Raw genomic sequence first — 25,898 nt, forward strand, 5'->3', positions numbered from 1 at the left:
AATTGAATGATTGAACCAATACTATGTGTAACATTGAGTGTGGAGGCCGAGCGATTAAGGCGTTGAACTTAAGTTCCAATGGACATTTTTCCTTGTGGGTTCAAATCCCACCCACACTAAGTACGTTTTGACATATTTGATATAAATGTCCTATCACAATTAAATGATTGAACCAATACTAAGTGTAACATTGAGTGTGGTGGCCGAGCGGTTAAGGCGTTGGATTTAAGTTAGAATGGACATTAGTCCTCGTGGGTTCAAATCCCACACACACTAAGTACATTTTGACATCATTGATATAAATGTCCTATCACAATTGAATGATTGAACCAATACTAAGTGTAACATTGAGTGTTGGGGCGAGCGGTTCAGGCGTTGGACTTGAGTTCCAATGGACATTAGTCCTCGTGGGTACAAATCCCACCCGCACTAAGTACATTTTGACATCATTGATATAAATGTCTTATCACAATTGAATGATTGAACCAATACTAAGTGTAACATTAAGTGTGGTGGCCGAGCGGTTAAGTCGTTGGACTTAAGTTCCAATGACATTACTCCTCGTGGGTTCAAATTACACCCGCACTTAGTACGTTTTGACTTCAATGATATGAATGTCCTATCACAATTGAATGATTGAACCAATACTAAGTGTAACATTGAGTGTGGTGGCCGAACGGTGAAGGCGTTGGACTTAAGTTTCAATGGACATTTTTCCTTTTGGGTTCAAATCCCACCCACACTCAGTACGTTTTGACATCATTGATATAAATGTCCTATCACAATTAAATGATTGAACCAATACTAAGTGTAACATTGAGTGTGGTGGCCGAGCGGTTAAGGCATAGGACTTAAGTTCCAATGGACATTAGTCCTCGTGGGTTCAAATCCCACGCGCACTAAGTAAATTTTGACATCATTGATATAAATGTCCTATCACAATTGAATGATCGAACCAATGCTAAGTGTATCATTGAGTGTGGTGGCCGAGCGGTTAAGTCGTTGGACTTAAGTTCCAATGACATTACACCTCGTGGGTTCAAATCACACCCGCACTTAGTACATTTTGACATCATTGATATAAACGTCCTATCACAATTGAATGATTGAACCAATACAAAGTGTAACATTATGTGTGGTGGCCGAGCGGTTAAGTCGTTGGACTTAAGTTCCAATGACATTAGTCCTCGTGGGTTCAAATCCCACCCGAACTAAGTACATTTTGATATCATTGATATAAACGTCCTATCACAATTGAATGATTGAACCAATACTAAGTGTAACATTAAGTGTGGTGGCCGAGCGGTTAAGGCGTTGAACTTAAGTTCCAATGGACATTTTTCCTTGTGGGTTCAAATCCCACCCACACTAAGTACGTTTTGACATATTTGATATAAATGTCCTATCACAATTAAATGATTGAACCAATACTAAGTGTAACATTGAGTGTGGTGGCCGAGCGGTTAAGGCGTTGGATTTAAGTTAGAATGGACATTAGTCCTCGTGGGTTCAAATCCCACCCGAACTAAGTATATTTTTACATCATTGATATAAATGTCCTATCACAATTGAATGATCGAACCAATACTAAGTGTAACATTGAGTGTGGTGGCCGAGCGGTTAAGGCGTTGGTTTAAGTTCCATTTCGTCAATGATATATATTTTTAGGGAGGCGAAGTTGATTTACCAGACGTGTTTTTAATCACATACTGATGATTTTATGGGAGCAGTTGTGAAGGGGTCTACGTGTGATAAGGGTTGGTACAAAACTGTAATGACTGTGATCCTGTCCGTCAAGAAAGTGTTTTCGTATGAGCAATAAAGAAAGATATTTTTAGAAAGCAAACATAACGGCGTTAGGTGTCTGTAGAACAATAGATCGGTCCAGAATTCGCGTATGATTTGTATAGGGCTATCAGAATGAAGCTGCAGTCACCATAACATAAACTTTACTCTTGCGTGTCGGATAGGAAACAGCCTGTCTTCAATAAAGCAATCAGTCACAGCGATAGTGTCCTCCTCGACTGCTTACATTCAGAACAGCGAAATTGAATTGGTTTCGAGACAATAACGTGTTGATAGGGAGAGACGTTCTATTAGTTATTTTTGCATATGGAAAACAAATATACACGTGTATCAATTGCCAAGATATCTCGGTAGCGTGGACAACCTATTCCTGTTTATTGCGAAACGGGTTTGCAGTTTGCTGCAATGACGTAACACATTAATTTGGAATTGGCTGAATAATTTGGGTTTCAATCGAAGGCGCCGCATTGCGTCCCCACGTGTGCTGGCGGAAGTGAGTTTAAGTGAGTCCGAATTGAGTACCAAACACAAAGAAAGAACTTGACATGAAGGACGCCTGTTTGATTGCAAAACACACGACGACGATGCTGATGATGAATTATATGTCCCTTACACCACACACTTTACAAGATTCGTATCAACATTTCAGATAATAGAAATCGTTAAAACTGACCCCAAGTCATGGTGCTTACTTGGTTTGATGGCCTTAAACACCATAACGTTAATGTGACAGCGAGGTAACAGTCGATGCATGCATATTCACTAAAACTTTACTCACATAGCCATAGCCCAGCTGATTATTTTCAAGTCAACACCACTATTTAATGAGAATTCATTTTTATTTTCGTGGTTGTTCTTAAAAAAATTATATTTGAAAGTAAATAATTTATAAAACCGTAACCTATGTTGATAATTCATTTTCATATGAACTACTAATATTATTTCTACATCGCACGTGTTTATGTCTATATCACCGTCCTCTGCGTTCAGTGATAAAAAGATCCCAATAAAAGTTGATACAAACAGTCTGTTTCACGTTATTACATACTGCTGTATTTTGTTGCATGGTTGCGACGGAAGAGTATAATCACCTGCGTGCGGGCAACTAGTATACGTCGTGCCCATATATAGCTGGCACCAAGCACACATTGATCTACTTACGAGTAGTTCAATGTCAATGTTGGACACATATTACACTAAACAAATATCACCTTTGCTTATATATGTGATATTGAAGATATTATGTTTATATTTCCGATATATATTTCACAATTATTTTAATTCTGTGGATAAATTGTTCATAATCACACAAGACATCTCATTGAACAGAGGGATGAAACGACTAAACTAGACAACCATGTAAAATACGCACATTGTATATACGCACAGTGCATGTATGTAAAGCTTCTATAACATTTGTTGCATGCGATCTAAAGTACGAACATACTCACTTTTCCCTTATATTTATTTGGCAAGAACGGTAGTTCTTTCCGTGCTGCGTCCAACCTTTCAGCAATGCTTGGTAAATGTACAGTCCTGTCTTGTTTACCGGTGATGCCAAGCTCAGGGTTTGACAAGCGACTTTCATTGGTACCGATCTCCTCTCCATGTTCCACCCTTCTTGTGACCCGGATAAATCCCTGTTGAAAAACATAAACAGGAAATAATCCCAAATTATTTAAACAAAAAAAACAACAACATATATTTCGTTAGCTAGGCGGAATTTCATGCGAATATTTTTTTTTTTTTTTTTTAAACCCTAAAAAAGAATTTCAATTCGACTGATGATGGAGATTTTCGTCTATAATTATTCGTTTTCAGTGTTCGGAATCCCAAAATAGTTAACTGTATTCTACTCTCAGAGAAACGCAAAATATAAAAATAGATAGTAAATAAGTATGTCTTCGAAATGTATGCTACATGTTATGGTTTAGATTTTGGTTCTGTATAAATATGAATATTGCCTTCGGAATGTTGACTCGTAACTATACTTGAAACGACTGTATTTTGCGCACATTGTCGTGGGAAGCAAAGTTGAGGTAACTCCTCGTGAGTCGGCTCGGTGTTTTGAAACTATTCTGCTACTCTGTGGTGGATGAAATGAAAAAAAATTGATGTGTCCATAAAGCAGCAATAATGGGCTGTTCTTATCTGTCTTATAAGATTTCTGATCAATATTTTGGGAATGTGAGCAACTAGTGTTTGCATATGTAAGCAACAGTAGCGGCAATCTTGGTTTGTATTTGCACATATGTCTAAACAAACTAGAACGTCTCCATACAGGTGGAATTTTAATTAAGTTACATCGAAATGCACTCTCATAATATCGACTTTTATAACACCAACTCAACGACCTTAAGGCTGCTTCCGGTGAAGTACGTACACACATATATATGACGGGGTGGGATTTGATGAAATATACATTAAGTCGAGAGAATATTAAACAACATCATCTCCGTTTATGGGGGTTCAATTCTATCAGCGAGTACGAGGTAGTGAACTATCAGTACTAACGCTCGAAACACTGTCGACCCTAACGACCGCTCTGAGTACACAGCTAACAAGTGTTACTTTTAAACTAAAAGGTATGATCAACAAAGGCAGCAATTCAATAGAACGGAGACGTGTTCGTGTAGTACAAAAGAGAGAGAGGGAAAAAAACTTACTTTATAGCGCTTTGGACCGAGTTTTCTATTAAATTGTCTATCGCTCACTAATGCCAACATTTCGTATTGTGTCGTACCCGGGGAAAAGTTGTGAATTGTCGCCAGGTATTAGCGAGCAAGTGGAGTCGTTCGTACAACAACCAACTTATGGGGGCTATGTCAATAACACTAGCTTTTGTATGGGTTGGCTTATTATAATGAGACTAAATAAACCTGCACTACGTTCCTTATTGAAATGTCAAAAGTCCAACATCATTCTTGACTTATCGCGAGTTAAGTGGAAACTCCAGCCACTGCACTCGCACAAAGCAAGCAGTTATCATGTTTATCAATTCTGAAAAAAATATAATGTCTTCACGCGAAGAAAGTTTCCTTTGTGGTGAATATTTAGACAAACCCATATTTCAAACTCTTTTTCGGGTGATAACAACAGATACGCACTTTGGATGCGAACGAGGATGGGCGCATAGCGTTTGAAAACAGCCGTTGCCAAGCAATACACTTGAGTGATTTATGTTGATAACGGTCAGTTATTATTTGATGTAAATTTAAACACTCGTACACGTCATATAACAACGTATTTAAACGGTTTCATTCAACTCAGCAATAACCATGGAAAAATGTTGCCATCGAATTCATCTGGTTGCCTGGATACCGTCTCCACGGTTAAGTGACATTAATGTTTTTAGATGAACACTCATCAGTAATTATCTAAATCGGATGCTATCTTATCTAATTCAGGAAAGAGTGACAAGATATTTTCCCTTTCCAGGTGATGGGTACATATACAGGCGAGTCCGCGCTTACACCAAGACCAAGACCGGGACATTACATGTACATGCAATTTGCGAAGCGCGGCACAGGGTTATGGATGGACACACCTTAACATTGAACTTTATAGCCATCAACTAAATATGTATAACAAAGACATGTAGTTACAAGTCAGTGAAGGAAGAGATCAAATGTGTAAACATGAATTGGTGAATTCATTTCAAGGGGATTTTTTGTGGTACTTTTTTTCCCGTTGTCCTAACTTGGGCGGTCCTCGGACTGCCAAAATACAATTTTAAAAGAACCAGAAGATGGACAAGTAGGAATGAAGGCCGTTAGAAAACTAATATAACTGTTACATGCATCATTAAAATCGAATTACATCCTGAACTCTTTCACGTTCCTGCGTTATAAAGTAGGAGTAGTCAAAATGAATACAAATGCATTGTTTTGTGCCGAAAGCCAGGTAACAATAGCCATGACGCTATACGAGAACACATTGGCTTCTCGCTACATATGTATACATGGCAAACACCCACATAAAAAGGTGAAGGCACCTCTTTTCATGTATTTTCAACATTCTATGTTTTAGGTCGCTGTGAACGTTTCGATAGCATGCACATTTGGAGTAAACACAACTTTCGTTGTCATGGTGTTTTTGAGTTACATCTCAAAATTATCAACCATTTTAGTTGAGTCACAATATGGCAGGTTGTGTACACGGTATATCTTGATCGACGTATGCTCAGATGAGTATGCCACGGGTCAAATGTCACTACTGACACCTTGGTAACCAACAATCATAACGGTATTAATTTCTAGGCAACGTCACGCGACATGCTTCTTTGTTTGGTCAGTTTGCATACCCCCCCCCCCCTAAGAAAGTCGTATTGGACCCCACCGGTTCGATTACTCGGTTGGTAGACATGTTTGTACAACAATGTCTAGTTGAATTGTTCTGATCTAATTCATAAATCAGTAAAGTATGGTCACGTGCTGGCACGTGTTAGCGTGTTTAGTAGCAGTGTTTCTAGCATTCACATTCTCCGTTTATGCATCGTTTTCAGTCACAACCCCGAACTATTTACAAACGTCATGTGGTTGCCCTGGCAACATGCTCTGTGGGTTGAATAACACCACGAATAACAGCTAATGTCTTTGTTTAACAACTGTTCAGGCGTTAGAGCATGCGCAGATAAACCAAATATGAATTTCAACTCCGGAATTTGAACCCTACCTTCGTATTTGCCTACATTGTAGCCTTAGTTAAAACACACTGTGTCTGTGCCTCATTGCAGGTACTGTGGACCATTGTCCACATAAAAACATTTGTCAGAAGCTGAGTGATGAGAAGTGGAATGTAATTTCGTGTAAATTAGATAAAACTCACTTCTCTGCTGATGACAGAATATATTGATATAGATACTATAGACATAGATGAGTGAGAATGCCTATACTAGTAATCGTAAACTATAAAACAATAACGTTACAATAGTGGTACGCATCAGTAAATTATTTTCCACGATAATTATAGTCAGGTGACCACGTAGAACAAAAATACTCCCCAAACTCTACATTACCTCGTTATCATCTATGCACAAATACTGAGCTGGTGATATGTTTATTGGACAACCCATGGGAGCTGGTATCAAATGAGAGCTAACAAACTTGCTGAATGCAACAGACTCCTTGCGTTAGCGCAATCACTCATCATAAGAATGACATACATATAAAACAAATGTTATAGAGTATTATTATCTCTGTGTTTTTCTTCTGAAGAAATTATTGATGTGGAGTGCAGTGAGATTATATTCAAAAGTACACCGTTGATTATTAAATCGCTAAAATCAATATATTCAGCATACTAGTAGTAAGAAACTTACGTATTGTATTGTATTGTATTGGTGAATGACAATTGAATATACTGAACATACCATGTGTAATAACAGTTGAAACAACTCACAATCAATGTATTACGGAATAAAAGAAAATATACTGACATGTTGTAATGATACGAAACCAATACAAACTCCGGTGTGTATGGTTTCTGATGCTGACAGAAAACACACGTCTAGATTGCAATGTAATTAGTATCTGGATGAAAATTCTTGTCTGCAATATGGGCAATTTCTTGAAATTATTATAAACATTGTTCTTATGAAAAACACCACTGGCACAACAGATAGGTCATATAACTTTTTGGCTGGGGGTAATTTGTTTTAGTTTGTTTTAGAAAGAACCTAGCAACGTTCATGAATACAGTTTCCACACATCGAAGTCACACGCGAGGTCGCAGTTTAAATGAAATTGTGATCACCTGCATTTTAAGTTGATTTAAAGCGTTTTGTAATATCTTTAACTGATGGAGTCGGTCATTTAATATACTATAATGAATAATAGTACACAAGAGTGTGGCGTCAGGCTCGGTATGATGTATAGTGAGTTCAACACACCAGTGGTTGCCAAATGCTATGGCACTGCATTTGAAGCGCGTTGGCATACGCAGAGGAACACGTTCGAGATTACCATGCACGTGCGAGTCAATACAAGTGTTTGGGTGAAAAGAAGGGGAGGGGGCTCTGGCGCCGTTAAGTTGCTTCAGACGAGAATTACGTATTATTTACGAATATTGGAGAAATTTATATCAACCTACCCCTGGTCGGTTTCGTGGTTTATTGGCACCGGAAATATGGCTTCTCCTTTTCTGGTACTTCATGGGAACATCATTATCCTGGTGCATATTTCCGAATTCGGAAACCTGAAGTCTCGGCAAGACAAGCCGAGTTGCAGAGTCAGTCATGTTTGCACGGTGTCTACTCGTAGATGTGGTACATGGAAACCGGCACTGACTACACGGGCGCCACCACTGTTCGTTATCGGCCGACTATCTACATAGTACTATATCGCACTTGACAAGATGAGATGTTGTCAAGAGAGCGTTCCGGTGTTCTGGAACGCAACTCCCTGACGTCTGCATATCTTCACGTTCTTGCTCGCGACAGACACGACGCCTTGTATGTACCGTGACGTCACAGAACATGGACGCTAACTGGTACCGAGCTGAAAGACAGCGTCGTTTGGCGGTGGTTGGCAATATACTACAGTGTTCTAGCAACAACGTTGGGCGAAAATATGATGACAGAATTAATTCGACATTTTTTAAACAAGAAACAATAATTCTGTTGATGTTAACATCACACTTACATCAGTTAATTCATCAAATCAATACGATAACTGGGAAGGATGGGCACGCGTAATGATGAGATATATGCCGTGTGGCCCTTTGTTGGTATTGGCTGAATTTCTGCATGCCTACGCATTCAACTGCCACCGTAACTGTATATAGTTATCTTTACCAATTTCAAGTACGTGTTGTTGATGCTATCTATGCGAGTGATTTATTATAAATCAACTTTCGATCAGTGTCACCCGCGAACGCCGTAAATTTTAGATTTGGCTTTCAAATTTGTCCCGAATTTCTGAATTCCCGAACAATTGCATTTTTCCGACAATGAATTCGGCCTACACTGGCACGTCAATACATTGGAATTTCTTAATGTGCGCGTCATACGACGCATGTGGATTCGAAATACACGTATGATTACGACTACGTCACGGTCATCGTAGTACTACACATTTCATGGCAACACTTCACATTGACCCTGACATTTGTCAGATTAAGGTGAAAATGATTCATACTGAGATTTTGAACTAAGCAATGTAAATAAGGTGTACCGCCCTGATCTACCAATGATAGTCACAGGAATATAGTACACATATATTATTCCATTGCAGTCAATCGATGCATGTGCCCGTGGACCCAGTATGAATGTGTTCACGCGACGAGACAGCACATATGACATGTAAACGCTGAGAAATAAATTCTCTACACACAAATTCTGAAATATTTCCCCCCGTTTATTGTGGTTAATGAATGCAAATGAACTGCCAAAACATAAACGAAATTTGGCTAGTTTTAGACGTTTTTTTGTGTCTACTCCTACCCGGTTGATAAAACCGGAGGGCGCTGTAGGAATTATGTGATCACGTGTTAGTTTCAAATACAATCGTATTTCATTTTTTATAGTTTATTATGATTGATTTTTGTCCATTACCCAAAACCCTCCCTTTCAAACATATATATATATATATTTTCTTCTTTTAATTGTTCATTTGTTATTGTAATGGGGCAAAAGCACCAACTTTGGCGAGTTATAGTACTCAACATGCCGACCATTTTCACATAACAGTGACCTTTGGTGTCGAATGTTGCTGTCTAGTGATTTTAGCTCATTAATAAAAACACTTTATAGAAATGTTGTGATTTCTGAGTGATTTATTTCATATGCTAATCAACTAATTTGCTTCTTTATATCTGACGGTAAATTGTCATTTAGTGCAAAAACAAGTTGGCCAAATCCTCAGTGGCATTTCCTTTTTCTTGAAACATGTATGTTTTTTTTATGTTTGTATTCATATTGACAAAATTTGAGATATATGCGATATTAGTTGATGACTGAGTAATATAAGGTTATTATGAAGATACCTCAAAGTATGCACGAAGACAGTACAGCGGCAGTATCGACCGACACGCAGCGGAGGTCGATGCGACATCGTACTGTCTGAGTGCATACTTTGAGGTATCTTCGTAATAACCTTATTATTATACATCTTTTCCTACCAAGGATACATCATGGGAATGCCGAAATCCAAAAAGTTTAGAACAGAATCAGCGAACTTCTTTGTATGGAGTCCGGTCAAATCCTGGTGGCAGCCATGTTTGTTTTTATTATTATAGGACGCTTACGCGCGTAATTATTCCATATTTGGAATTCGCATTTCCTAATATGGTAGTATGAAAATACCCCGTAAAATACCGCAAAATTACGGCACGCTGTAACTTATGGCGTTACGGTGACAGATGTATAATAATAATATGTACGTTGTAGGTTATAAATAGTGTGCATTGATTAAGTGTATGGATTGTATTCTATGTACGTACCAATATAAAACCAATCTGTAATACGTTGTCAGGTCTCAATACGTTTACCACTGATTTCGTAGCTATACTGATTTCGCCAATTTCCGGAAAGGCGGGTGACTCGATGCACAGCCACATGTTAGTGTAATATACGTTGTCGAACTAAATGTAGTATGTTTAAGTACATAAAGAATTCGTTTCGAATTGTTTTTGCCCGTCTGGTACATTTATTTAGCCAGCTGTAGCTGTATTGCTTCAGAATGCGTTGCTGTATACATTGAGTCAATATATGCTATTCCGTTTTTTTTTTCAGTGTTGTTAATGAATTTTATTGTATTCGAGTGTATATATATTTGTTATAAGTTCTGACCATCTGTTCATGGAAGTTATGTTCATTTATGTAAAACAAATATGCATTTATGCGTTGAGACAACATATGCTATTCGATTTTATAAAATCTATAATATCTTTGTATTACATATACGTGCATGTGTTTTGTTCATTAACTACGTTGATCACAACCGACGTTGTGTTGTGTTGTGTTGACTGTTTTAAGGTAGAAGCCTACTCATAAATAAAAAAAATAACAGAATTTATTTTGCAATAAATTGTACGCCAAGGCAATATAAGGATATTGACCTAAAAAGTTGGGGGGTCACCAGCCTTTTTTTCGAGAAATTGATGGTTGTATTTTAGTGGAAAGTCGCCATTTTAACACTATTATAACACTTTTACCAAACGCTCCTATGGCAGAGATATTATGCAATATCTCAGAATCTAGCCTGATGACATAGGCTGAAAAAATCATATATTGTTAATGATGGAGTACTTTTTGTTGTTATTTATTATTTAAAAAGTCTGGGTTTTAAACATTGTGTTCTATGGAATTGTTCTAAAAATATCAATTTCAAGAATTATTAGGACACGTTTCTCAAAAAGCATAACTGTAACACACATAATAATGCTATTTCATTGTACCGTAAGACATTAGCTTCATGATTGTACATAATAAACGAATGAACATTGTCATGCGTTTAATGATCAATTTTGTCAAAAATTATGACTAGGCTTCTACCTTAAATTTCACTTACTAGTAGTGTAGCTTCCATATATTCCTATAGGCCAGCTACCTCATTTAGAAACCGTGAAAATAAATCAGAAATGAATGACACAGCAATGTTTGATGCCTGCATGATCTGATTATACACGTATATGTATCTACAATGAGAATACTATTATTCGGTTTGTCGGTAGAGGGCGTTATCCCTAAAACAACTCCAGGTATCAGTACAGATCAATACTTGAACTGGAAATCGTAATAAAACAATTAATAAATAGAGCAAGTAGTAGCTTACAAAGTGGGATTTTTTTTCCAGTTATGTCATATTACCATTATATCCCCATGCTGCTTTATAATGCATTTATTATGCCACATCTCAATTATTGTAAAAGAATTTGTAGAAAATGATACTTATTATCTAACATTACTGTTTCAGAAATAGTACGCCTAATAACATTCTACTCATTCCATGCTCACAGAGCTCCTCTTTTTAAACAATTGTATATAAAGGTACATGTACAAAAAATGTACTTGTTTTTAAGCGGGGGAGTCGTCACCTGTGCATGCGTCAGATGGCCCATGGATCTACCGTGTTAGTAGGTCCATGTTATAAACAGGCGTCTACCCATGAATCTTTCCGTTTTTAGCGTTAAACAAGTTTTGTACTCAGGCTTTTTGTTTCTGACATAAAAATTATGCGCGATGTCCACAATAACGACAGATGTTTTGATGAACTACGCCATAGATATCCCGCACATTTTTTTTTTTTTTAGCAAATAGCATTATCGAGAGTTTTGCTGTATCCGGTGTGTCTACTTTGTGCGTAAACTTGAGAAAGTAACATGCGATCCTGACTAGGTAGTTCAATGCATAAATTATGAAGAAAAAAAGTTCAGAATATAAATAAATATAAATAAAATCCTGAAAACAGTCATATAATGGTCGAAAAATGTTCAACAAATGTAAATCCCCCAAATGTAAGAAAAGTAGCAAAAGCCAAATAAATGATCATCTAATTCTCATACATAATAATGCTAAAAAAAATCATAATTTTGACATTGATCTTACCCACAGTCATTTAGAGATTGTGCTTAACCCCACAAAATAAATACATGTAGCGATTTTCTGTAGTCACAAGTATTTTTAGTACGCCACCAATAGTGGAAAATAAATTACTTTGTTTTCAATTTTCGTGCACATGCGTAGTTATCACTATGCGCCATTTTGAATGTTTTTGTTGACAAGAATCGCGAAGACAACCGTGTGCTTACGAAAGACTTACAACTCGAGAATCGGTTAAGCGGGTATGTACTATTTCGTGTTGTTGATTAAACAACATTTTGGAATCTGTGCCATTATTTATGGGGAAAGTGTAGGAAGAATAAAAATAAGAACGCCGATCTTTCATAGACGTTCAGCTTCACGATTCATGAATCCCCAGCCTGACTCTTGGCAACTTCCACGACCTATTTGGAACCAAAAAGACGCGAAATCACGGTTAGAAACAAATAGGTCACTGTGTGTCCTCTGAAACATGAACTTGGCATTGTTCTATTTGGTTTATATTTCTATACCAGTGTCTATTCCATTTCATTTGTCGAAATCAGGAGTACTCATAACATCGCCCTCATACACCTGTTTTGTTAAAAAAAATATCTGGTTCTATTGTGAATTTTCGAAGCTTTGTATCTCACTACATGAAAGCACATCAGAAGCGCATTGCTAATAGCAGTGAACATAAACAAAGAATTACTTATATTGTATACTGAATCATTAAAATAAAACTTATTGTGACTATAGACACATTTTTGTAAGTGCATATGCTAGTAATAGAGTGAAAATATTGTATATGTTATTGCCAATACTTGAATATAACTGTAGCAACTCTTATTATATTTAGATATCATGTGGTAGTGTCTGGCAGCCTGTCAATACCCTGATATGGAACAGTATACTATACTTGGACGAATAGGAGAGGGAGCACATGGTATTGTGTTCAAAGCCAAGCATATAGAGGTAAGACTCTACATCTGTGCAGTAGATTACCCAAATCTGTTCATACTGACCCATGGTGATAATTATTTTTATGCAGAGTATGGTATGTTAGCAATCAGAATATATCTATCACCATGAATATACATGTAGCTTCTGTGTAATTTCTGATTTATTCACCGAAAGTCTGTCAAGTGATAAATGGAAACATCAATTGTAATCACCCATACTGTGGACTGGATTAAATATTTGGTTGGAAAAAAATTTAACAAGTGTTGCAACAGCAAAATAATTTGTAATGGCAAACTTTTATTGCATATACAATATATATAAAACATGTTGAAATAGATACATGCCATTTTAGCGATTTTGACACAATGCATCATGAATTAATAGAATTTTAATTTGGCTAAAGTATCAACAATATTTTTGTGAGAATATAATTTCTTGTAAATTTATGTCATTTTGAATTAGCGAAATTACGAATTAGCTAAATCAGCTAAAATAACATACTAGCTAAAGTAACATGTTTTACAGTGGATTGAGAAATACAACTGTAAATATTTGTTTATTTTTTTTTTAGACTGGAGAAGTTGTTGCTATGAAGAAAGTGCCTCTGAGAAGGCTAGAAGATGGTATACCTAACACAGCACTTAGGTACTTTCAATGTTCACATAATTTTAATTAAAATGTATTCAGATTTAACTCATTGATATATAAAACACTAACCATCATAAACTGAATATTGATCACATTTATAGGGAAATTAAAGCACTACAAGAAATAGATGAAAGCCAACATGTAAGTGATGACAGTTTTCTATATGTTTGTTTATAAAGTATGTGCATGGGGGTCTCAGTGCTCTTTCCAGAGCATCATGGCAACAATGCTTGGACTATCTGGAAACGAACAAATAATTTAACAAGGAAAAGGAATCAACTGTAGCTGCAAATTTGTTTTGTACACCTACATGTACCAACATTACTTACTTACTTAGAACTCTTAGCGGCCCTGGATGGCACATGGGGCTGTCGCTAGGGTCCTCCAGGAGTTCCAGTCTGCTGCCTTCTGTCTTGCAGTCGCCCAAGTGAGGCCTAGGCCTCAAAGCTTCTAAGCCAACTTTATCATCTGCTAATTGCCTGACAACACAATAATGTTCCAAGCAATGTTGCTTTTAAGAAGCCAGTAGATTGTTATCAGATCTAAAGGCAACATTGTTTGCAACACACATTTACTTTACTGCTACAACTAATTTTTTTTTCAGGTTGTCAAATTGCGAGATGTTTTTCCACATGGTACAGGTTTTGTATTGGTATTTGAATTTATGCTGTCTGACTTGTCAGAAGTCATAAGGAATTCCGCTAAACCACTGACAGAAGCGCAGGTGAAAAGTTACATGCAGATGTTGTTGAAAGGTGTGACATACTGTCATAAGAACTCTATTATGCATAGGGTAGGTATACATGTCATGAGTCAATGTTGCAGCATTTTCCTTAACATATTCACATGGTTGTAAGATCACAAATTAACCATTCTATTGTGACTAGTGCGACACTTGCTTTGTAGCTCTCCATATACTCTAAGATTTGCTTGAATCGTTTCTGAAAGAAGCACAAACCGAAAAATCCTTTTCAGAGCCTCGACATATTTCAAAAAGAGAACTACCATTTCTGCTTCAATATACATTTTTGTAGTCTTGGTGACGGTTATGATTTTGATAAAAATTCTCGAAAAATAAATGTAAATTACGTAAACAGCGGTGAACGTGCTGCCCTGAATGCAGAAAACTAAATTACCTATTTTGCTGTCACAGCTATTTCGCGTTCACCCCTTGTTTTACGCAATTGACATTTATTTTTCAAGAATTTTCATCAGAATCACAACAGACTGCAAGGAAGTCAACTGTTAATCAATGAACAAAAAACAGGTTTTTGTTATTTTTTATATTTCAAGAAAAGAAAATGACACCCCCCCGGCATATGCCTGGACATGACCTCAATTTCTTTACTGTATTGAAATTGGAGGGTGGGCGTATTCCCCGGCATGGGCACTTACCTGGACGACTACGGTAGAAATGATATTTTGTTCCAGCATACTAGTATGTCATTGCATTTGATAACATTACATATTTTCTTAATATTAATTTTAATTTAAAGGATTTGAAGCCAGCCAATTTACTAATCAGTGAAACTGGACATTTAAAAATTGCTGATTTTGGTTTAGCCAGGGTGTTTAATAACAATGAAGGACGTCAATACAGTCATCAAGTAGCAACAAGGTGAGTGGATTGATCTGTTAAAATTAATTACCGGTATACTTCCCTGGTCAAAAGCCCAAGGGCCTCAACATGTAAAATTGGGGAAAGTAAATACAATTGGCTTATGTGTATAGACTTTAAATATTTAAATTCATGTCATATGAATATTGGATAGTGTTTCATTACATGATTGAGCATATGCCAAACTAGCAATGCATGGAATATCAGTCATGGAATATCAGTCTTTTCACCACCAGTTCCCTCTTTTCCTCACAAATTATAGTCTGCTCTTTCCTTCAGAAGATTGGAACAAAAATCGCCAAATTTTTTGAATAAAAATTGAAAATTGACTCAAATTTTGTCTGTTGGCTCAAAAATTGGGGTTCATTTCCTGAAATATTGAAGAATATAAGAAAAAAAAAGTTCAGAAAAATTTTGGGCAAGAAAGTCTGGTGGTGAAAAGGTTGAACATCCCTGTGTCTAGTATCTCTGATTCTGAGATACAGCTTGACCTGTGGAGTGCCTATGGTTAACAGATTATTTGTAATAATTATTTATGTAGTATTAGACTTCATACTATGTTTTGATTATTTCTGTTCATAGATGGTATCGAGCACCAGAATTATTATACGGAGCAAGAAAATATGATGAAGGTGTTGATCTTTGGTAAATACTTATTTCATTGATCAGTGTATACACTGTATGATAGAATCATAAATAGTTCTATGAGTGTCTCCTTTGGATTCTGCAAACACAGCTTCTTCATTATTTTACTTTACATACTTTATTTTAGCTGGAATTAATTTTTGCTGAAAAGACTTTTTTATTTTCATTGATTTTTGACGAGTTGAATGTAAAATATAGAAAGAAAAGGTATAATCTCCGGCTTTTATTTTCACTGAATCATTCCTTCAGCGAAAATTAATTCCAAGCAAAAATAAAGTACAGTAGTTCAATTCCAATTTTGATGTCTTTTTTGCAGGGCTGTGGGCTGTATATTTGGTGATTTGTTAAACAACTCCCCTTTATTTCCTGGTGAGAGTGATATAGAACAGCTTTGTTGTGTTTTAAGAGTTTTAGGAACTCCCACAGAAAAAACCTGGCCAGTAAGTATTATTTATGTTCATAGTTTGTTGTGTTTTAAGAGTTTTAGGAACTCCCACAGAAAAAACCTGGCCAGTAAGTATTATTTATGTTCATAGCATTGCTCTTGATATATGCTAAAAACAAATTTAACCTCAACACGTTCAGTGGTTCTCAATAAGAAGATTTTTAAATGTGTTTTTTGCCATTTTTAGGGAAAAAAACATGACTGAAAAGGTCACATGATCGCTAAAATTTTTATTTGTGAAACTGGAGGCTAATATCTCAATAAAGCTACAACAAAAAATTCAGGATGCCTAGACCCTCAGAAAGAGTTCAGAATGGCCACTTCTAGTTTAATTTTAAGAAAATATTCTTAAAGGAGCACCAGCTCAGATTAGCATGTCATTGTATGATTCGACAAAAAAATACAATAAGGCCAAAAAAAAAATTGTTTTGTTGCCCTCAGTGACCGACCAAAAAATATGTAATATTTTTCAATTTTCCGACTTGAGGGCAACATACTGTAAAACATGTTGAAAAAGCGGCATGCAATTTTAGCGAATTATGGTAAAACACGTAATAGCGAAATTTGATTTAGCGAATCTCTCTTGTCATTGTTAATTTCTTTGTTTGGCGGCCATTTTGAATTGATAATAAAGTCATTAGCAACATCTTGAATTAGCAAATCAGTTCTCTCGCTAAATTCGCGAAAAAGACATGTTTTACAGTAAGTTATTATTTTTTTGGCCTAACAATGGGGTTCCAAGCGTAAAGTGATACGATGTACCTTGAATAGTATATTCCACCTTAATATTTCAGAGTCCACAGAACCAAATTTGTCCATTCTTTTCATGTGCCTAGTACTTTATGTGCGACATATGCACGTGCAGTGGTTTAGTCCATACCAGTATGGCCATCTTGATTATTGCTTTTGGTTCATATATGTTCATGATAATTCATTATTTGTGATTGGATCAAGAACAATAGACCAAATAAGAATCATTTATTTTTTTTTCAGGGGATGAAGGATTTACCAGATTACAAAAAAATTTCATTTCCAGAAAATCCCCCTATTCCTCTTGAACAGATTGTACCAGATGCATCTCCAGAGGTATGTATCTTTTTGTCCTCACAATACAGTATCTCGTGTAAACATTCTCAGAATCATTGATAACTGTCCATCCCACTCCAAGGTGTTAATACATCTCATTTTATTTGTTGTTTTTTCCTAGGCTTTGGATTTACTCAAGAAATTTTTAGTTTATCCATCCAAGAAAAGAATATCAGCTGCAGAGGTTAGTTTTTTTTTCAGAAATTATTTCTAACTGACTATAAAATTGTGAACTGTGGCGAGGAATACTTCACATATCGATAGTCCAGGACAGTTCACAGATGGAAAGTCGATTATTGAAGCCGATTTAAATTTAAATATTGTATTTATTTCATCAGTTTCTGACAAAATTACTGGTAATATTATAAATATGTTAACCCTATGATTGTGAGGGTCTTACTGATTGTTGTTTTTACCCTTTTTTTTTTAGGCATTGTTACATCCGTATTTTTTCACTGAACCATTACCAGCTCATCACTCAGAGTTACCGAGACCAACTCGAGGTGCAAGAAAAAGACAGCATGCCCAACATGCCCATGAGTATGATATAGATACTGCATTAGAGAATTCATTGGTAGACCCTGACTTGATTGCACAGTTCGTCTAGTCGACAAGTCTCACATCCATACGAGTTGGACAGAATTCAACTTTGATGGCAGTATTGTGGTACAAACACCTGTATGAAAGATCTGAATATCAAAAAATGTTATGGAGGTCTGCAAATATCTTCAGCATCATGAATTTGTAGCCCCAGACGATCATGAAAGATCCACAAAACCATCAACTTCCAAAATCACCAGTGGCATTTCCTCATTTGACCTATAGATGGCGCTGTTTGAACAATTACTTTTTAAACTATTAAAATTACTACGAGTACAGTTTGTAATTATGTATAAAAGCTTTTGATCAGTGAGCAACTTTTTTCAATGTTTATTATTTATTTTATTAAACATGATTGAAATATATTTGAATTCTGTCTGAGTAAAAGCTACAGCTAGTTGTATCACCTCATAGTTGATACAAGGACGAGTTTTTTAACGTCACTTTGTGTAGAATGTTTGCTTTATTTAGATTATAATCTGTGGTTCAGGTATTAGCCGCAGTGCTAGAGCGAATTAAGCAGTAAGTGCAGGGAGCTTACAGTAAAACGTGCCTTTCCTGACGTGTTATTTTAGCTACAGATGACTAAGGTTTAGTGAATTCATTCATGTATTGAGTTTTATTTCATCGTGTACATTAACCACAGATACCTTCATCTGTTAAAACAAAAAACAAGCAATTGATCTCTGGTTCCATTTTGAAAAACTTGAGATGACACATTCGTACAGTTTTTAAAGAACATAACACCAGCTTATTTGCATTTTATACCAATTTTATTATAAAAAACCAGAACAAAATTGATAATGAAAAGTGAACTTCAAAAGATAAGATTATCTGACAAATAAGATCAAGAATTACATGTAGAAAAAAAAGGCAATGTCATGCAGCCATGTGTTGTCCTAATTTGTATGGATTTTGTCAGTGTACCCCAGACTTCTATTAGCTGTGATACCTGTTTGCATAAAATGAATCAGGTTGGTTGAATGTCCATCAATATGCTTGTACATTTGAAATATGATGGATGGATGAATAACATTCATTTACAGAACACATGTGACCTTCATGTCAAATTCAATCAAATCTTGTTTTTCTTAGTATAACTAAGGTGTATATATAAGGTGTTTTTCATAAAATACAAAACTGGTACAAATTGACCTTTTGATAACTACCATGTCTATATACCAAAGTTTCAATTAAATTATTCCATGAAAAGTTTATAACAAATACAAGATTGAACTGTGAAAAGCAAAGAAATGTTGTGCATATACAAGTGCCCATAACATGTAAAAATAAAGCTATTTATCTCCCTTTGTTCTTTCCGAACCAAACAGTGAAAAAACTCTTCATTGCATGCAAATCTATCACAAAGAAATCTCTGACATGACACGTGTCCCTGTGGTGCAATAGTAAATGAAACTGAAAGCAGTCAGCTAATGTGAATGGGAACCCAACAGCGGGAAACCACTTCATTGCATGCAAATCTATCACAAAGAAATCTCTGACATGACACGTGTCCCTGTGGTGCAATAGTAAATGAAACTGAAAGCAGTCAGCTACTGTGAATGGGAACCCAACAGCGGGAAACCTCTTCATTGCATGCAAATCTATCACAAAGAAATCTCTGACATGACACGTGTCCCTGTGGTGCAATAGTAAATGAAACCGAAAGCAGTCAGCTACTGTGAATGGGAACCCAACAGCAGGAAACCACTTCATTGCATGCAAATCTATCACAAAGAAATCTCTGACATGACACGTGTCCCTGTGGTGCAATAGTAAATGAAACTGAAAGCAGTCAGCTACTGTGAATGGGAACCCAACAGCAGGAAACCACTTCATTGCATGCAAATCTATCACAAAGAAATCTCTGACATGACACGTGTCCCTGTGGTGCAATAGTCAATGAAACTGAAAGCAGTCAGCTATTGTGAACAGACAAGGATGCCATTCGACCGATTGATCAATTGGGTCATGAAACAAACATGTGCATAATTGTGACATGATGTCCATGTGAAATTTAAACATGATTGGCCCAGACATGTTAAAGATATGGCTCCACAGCAGAATTTGTTAACTTGTCGGCCATTCCCCCCCCCCATAATTATTAATGTATGTACCAAGTTTGAATGAAATAAGCCAATTTCTGGTTCAGAAATGCTTGATTTTGGTGAATTTTAACATAACATTTGTGGCCAATCGGCAATCTTGAACCAGATCACAAAAATTGCATGTGTATCAAAGATGTATGTGTATGCAAGATACAGTTGTGGAGGTCAATAGTGTTGATGTTCGAACTTTGTTCAAATAGGGGCTAACAAGTTGTTTGCAAACTACATACAAACCCCATAACATGATAATAATAAAAAAATTCTGCTGAATAAAATTACAAATTGCACATCTGAATAACAAATATGAGTATTGGTAAATCAATATTTTAGCACCAATTCCAGGTTTACCTGAGGATTCAAACCTATGACTAAATTCTACATACTGAATCTAATGTTCAGAGCCTGAAACTCTAAAAATACAACAGAACTTTGAATAGCAAAGACAATGAATACCCCAAAATAGAGAAGTCGACATAAATTAGAAAAAAATAATAAAAAAAGTTGAATACAGTCCTCACCATCAATAAGTTTCCAAAAAACACTACACGAGAAAAGGGTAAAAAGTGACCATGATCTTAAGTACATACTATTTATGATAATGTATTTGGGGTTTGAAGGTCAAAGTTGTACTTGATTCCTGGTCACGTTGCTCTATAATGTAAAATATTTACCAGCTTGTATATATGTGAAATGCATTGCATTTTAGGGGAATAACCTTTATTCTGAGTATACATGGTGAAAGTCATTGAAATTAAACATATTTCACAAGATACCCCAACCACAAAGAATGAATTCACTCTCAAATTTAATATAAATAAAATTTGAGTACAATAAATTATGTTATTCTTCAGAAATGTTTTATAATTGAGTTACATCCATCATCAAAATAGATTTTTTTTAAATAACAAATAATAATGTATATTAATATTTTTTTTAATTTAAAGCATTTGAATCCTTAAAGTTTACAATGTACAAGATAATGTATGTAGTGCATTAGAATAGAAATTAAAATAAACCAGGCTTCATAAAACAATTTCATACTGAAAACAAGACACACACTATCCTCCATTTTGTAGCTGTGAAAATTTTCTTTGGGTCCTAAAAACTATAGCAAAATGTTTTGCTTATTAACCCCATTAAATAACCAAATCAAGAATAAGTAAAAAGATTTTTGGTTGCTATGACTAAACTAGATTGGATCAATCATTTAATGGTTATTATATATACTGGTAACCACAAATGTGAGCAAGATTGGATACATTTGCCAAAGGATGCCAATTAAAAAAATACCTAAATGCAACACAGAGTTTTCATCACACATAACTAGGCATAACATGTGTTCCATCAAAGGAAATTTGAAAGCATAATGCGAAAAAAAAGGTGGGGACATTTTGACATATAACCACTTGCAATTGCACTTTGGCCAAATAGAGCTAAAGTACAATTAATAATATTGTACTCTAATTTAGTCAGTAGAGAATTCTCATAATATACTATGTGTACATTTTGACAGTACCGGTATACTGCCAAGTGAACAAGAAAGTGTACATAAATAAATACACCTATAAATGTTTTATGGCTCTTTTGTGTGCCAGATTTTGTTCATTGTATTTCCTGATCCAAATAAATTCCTGGATACATGTACATTTTCATTAGAACTCTTTTAGTTAAAATTAACGTAAATGTTTGGAATAGTCTTCTTCTATCAGTATGCAAACATATCTGGGATACTTGCCAGCAAATTAGCTATGCCCAGGAAAATAATATTTATATACTTATATATATATTTATATAAATTGCTTTTTAAAATCAATGTGGACACGTGTGTTTTTTGTTTTTTAATTTGAAAAATTCGGACAAAATCCTGTACATTTTTAATGCACAATGCAGAAACTCTAATATGGGCACTTAATGTTAGTAGTCAACCCTGTGTTAATGATCACCTTAATAGACTGACTATAGAGACCACGTTTAGGCAATCTCAAGGCATATGAGTAACCTGTGTATAAAGACCACCTGTGACCACCCTTCTTTCAGCAGTATTTTTACAGATTTACCCAAATAACAATAAGCATCCTGTTTATAAAACAATTTCATTTTGATCAACTCAAACAAATATATATATACAACCTCTCCTCTCCTGTCTATATAGGTGCTACACACAGGTTTAACTGCATTATTTTTACTAGATGACTTGCCCTGTGAATATGTTGGATTCTCAGACTGACTAATCACACTGGATTAAATTAAATAGTATTTTTAATGCTGAATTTATTAATATTCACTACTTATTTCCACTGACTTTTACGATGGATTTTGTTACTACTAGGATAACAAATTAAATTAATAAAATTCTTTCTCATTAATTAAGAAGAATTCACTTATTTTCAGTGAAAATAATACCCATAACTGATAGTGGACAAATGGATCTAGGCTTGTCTTGATTACTTCAACAATTAAAATCATTTTCATATATCAATTTAAAAAATATTCTAATTATTTCTGGATTATTGCAGCAAAAATAAGTACATCATATTAATGAGGACTGAATTTCAGTCAAATTATTTACCCGGTACCATTCGCTCCTGGCTGAATGACTGAATTCTGGCTCTTAGGTCGACTGTACAAATAGACAGCAAATATAACCAAACCAGCACCACAACTGAATTGCAAATTGATCTGGAAACCAAACAAATATACTGCACATATGGTGGATATAATAATAGCTGCAGAAGTGGCAAATCCTTTAAGAATATTATCTGCATATTTGACTACAACCGCAACTAAAAGCCCACCAAATGCCTGCCAGCATACAACAAACCATACAAGGGGAGTATAGCCATAAAAAAACCCATTCTTCTGCACGGCTTCTCCATCTTTCAAACACATACCAATGGTACCGATCAATGTACCATAAAGTCCAAGTTGTATGTTCCTCAACCATATAGATCCCGAAGTTCCTTTGAGGATTTTTTCAAAGTAGACACCAGCAAATCCAGATGACAAGCAGGATAGAATGACAGCTATTAGTCCAAGATATGGATTTTGTTCTATGTCTTTTGTGTGAATCTCTGTATGTTGTTTATCGGGATCTGTGGGCTGTATCTGCACAATAGCAACACCAACGAACAAAATAACCAGTGATAACCATTGCACACCAGATAAAGTCTTTCTCAACATCATCACGGAAAATAAAGCTGTTGTTAAAATCTTCAATTGATATGTGACCTATTGAAAACAATATGACAATTATTATAAAAGTGTGTACATGTACATTTAAATAGGAGGCAAGTTTACAAGATCTTGAAATCTACAATGTGTGACACAACAGCATGCCTTATTTTATGAGCTACAACTTCACAGAGTGCTCATACTAGTACATGCTTTCAATGACTATACTAGTAGAAATTTGCAAAAGAGTTGCAGACAGAAGCCGAAAATAAAATAAAAATAAAATTTTATTTCAGCGTAATTTCTCACGCCCGCCGACTTGTATCAAAGTGCAAAAAATTGCTAAAAAAAACTTATTTTTATCTTCATTTTTTGTTTTCGTCCGCCGCATAACAAACCCAAGTTGCATTTTCGTGGGAGTATCATGATCAAAGTACTGAAGTCTCACGCAGATGAGAAACAAGGTTATACATGGAATAAAATTTTATTTCATTTCTTCTCTACGATCAATGATCTCACTTACAATTCTTTGAGAATCACACAAATCTAATGGGAAAAAAAGAATTAACTTTATTTTATTTCCGCCCCCCTCAAAGAAAATTGCCTTATAAAAACTCGAGAAACAAGGAATAAAAAAAGTCTGGCCTAAATAAACAATTTATTTTTAACATGCTTTTTGTTGCATGAGACCATTTTAGCTCCATGATGAGACCCACATAAAACACTATCAGACCCCATAATAATAAGTAATAAGGCTAGTTTTTATTGTATGCAAATTGTTCATTAATTTTAATTTCATTGTCGTGCCAAAATACAGTTGCTGGATTGGTGTGTAGCATTTATAAATTTAAAAAATTATACCGGGGGTTTTATAAAATGTCCATGCCTGCTTGTGTCACCCAGTATACAACACACCATAGTTTATACATGTATCTCACATGGTAGACAATTTTTTTTTACAGTAGTGTAAATTTTCTAGAAGTACTGATTTGAATAATTTTTGTTCATGTTTATCATGTATATATGTACATGTATTATTCCATACTGTAAACAAAATTGGAATATGATTTATCATAAACTAAAATTTGCATTTGCAAGACACCCAGCAGTATTTGTTAGTCGTAAAATCAAAACCACAATTATGCATGCTCAGTGATTGTTATTGTATGTACCGAAATAGCAAATGTACATACTTATTGGGGATTTCATCAATGTACATGCTTATTGGGGATTTCATCAATGTACATGCTTATTGGGGGATTTCATCAATGTACATGCTTATTGGGGATTTCATCAATGTACATGCTTATTGGGGGATTTCATCAATGTACATGCTTATTGGGGATTTCATCAATGTACATGCTTATTGGGGATTTCATCAATGTACATTCTTATTGGGGGATTTCATCAATGTACATGCTTATTGGGGATTTCATCAATGTACATGCTTATTGGGGGATTTCATCAATGTACGTGTATATGCTTATTGGGGATTTCATCAATGTACATGCTTATTGGGGATTTCATCAATGTACATGCTTATTGGGGATTTCATCAATGTACATGCTTATTGGGGATTTCATCAATGTACATGCTTATTGGGGGATTTCATCAATGTACATGCTTATTGGGGATTTCATCAATGTACATGCTTATTGGGGGATTTCATCAATGTACATGCTTATTGGGGATTTCATCAATGTACATGCTTATTGGGGATTTCATCAATGTACATTCTTATTGGGGGATTTCATCAATGTACATGCTTATTGGGGATTTCATCAATGTACATGCTTATTGGGGGATTTCATCAATGTACGTGTATATGCTTATTGGGGATTTCATCAATGTACATGCTTATTGGGGGATTTCATCAATGTACGTGTATATGCTTATTGGGGATTTCATCAATGTACATGCTTATTGGGGGATTTCATCAATGTACGTGTATATGCTTATTGGGGATTTCATCAATGTACATGCTTATTGGGGATTTCATCAATGTACATGCTTATTGGGGGATTTCATCAATGTACATGTATATGCTTATTGGGGGATTTCATCAATGTACATGTATATGCTTATTGGGGGATTTCATCAATGTACATGCTTATTGGGGGATTTCATCAATGTACATGTACATGCTTATTGGGGGATTTCATCAATGTACATGTACATGCTTATTGGGGGATTTCATCAATGTACATTCTTATTGGGGATTTCATTGTTTCATAAAGTGAATGTGTTTTCAGGTCATGACAAATCAAAGTCCAATGTAGTTGGTAACAA

General features: G+C 35.4%; 2 protein-coding genes across 4 annotated transcripts in view; one reads left to right on the forward strand and one right to left on the reverse strand.

Annotated features, from left to right (window-relative positions):
* The first annotated feature begins 12,499 nt into the window (after nucleotides 1–12,499).
* Nucleotides 12,500–18,695, forward strand: LOC100372597 (cyclin-dependent kinase 20-like). Its single transcript, XM_002741876.3, has 11 exons — nucleotides 12,500–12,588; nucleotides 13,185–13,300; nucleotides 13,860–13,933; nucleotides 14,038–14,077; nucleotides 14,541–14,729; nucleotides 15,433–15,554; nucleotides 16,137–16,199; nucleotides 16,516–16,639; nucleotides 17,638–17,730; nucleotides 17,852–17,914; nucleotides 18,161–18,695. The coding sequence occupies exons 2-11, from the start codon at nucleotides 13,226–13,228 to the stop codon at nucleotides 18,335–18,337; spliced, it is 1,020 nt and encodes a 339-aa protein (XP_002741922.1). The 5' UTR covers nucleotides 12,500–12,588; nucleotides 13,185–13,225; the 3' UTR covers nucleotides 18,338–18,695.
* A 386-nt stretch (nucleotides 18,696–19,081) lies between these two features.
* LOC100372949 (UDP-galactose translocator-like) overlaps nucleotides 19,082–25,898 on the reverse strand; it is a 34,523-nt gene continuing 27,706 nt past the window's right edge. For all 3 annotated transcript variants that reach the window (XM_085497061.1, XM_085497060.1, XM_085497062.1), the window contains exon 3: nucleotides 19,082–23,666. In XM_085497061.1, coding sequence (XP_085353187.1) covers nucleotides 23,004–23,666 — 663 coding nt within the window. In that variant the 3' untranslated portion in view covers nucleotides 19,082–23,003. The remainder of the gene's footprint in view (nucleotides 23,667–25,898) is intronic.

The sequence above is a fragment of the Saccoglossus kowalevskii genome, chromosome 3, assembly GCF_978046115.1.
Source record: "Saccoglossus kowalevskii chromosome 3, keSacKowa6.1, whole genome shotgun sequence".
Classification (NCBI taxonomy): Eukaryota; Metazoa; Hemichordata; class Enteropneusta; family Harrimaniidae; genus Saccoglossus; species Saccoglossus kowalevskii.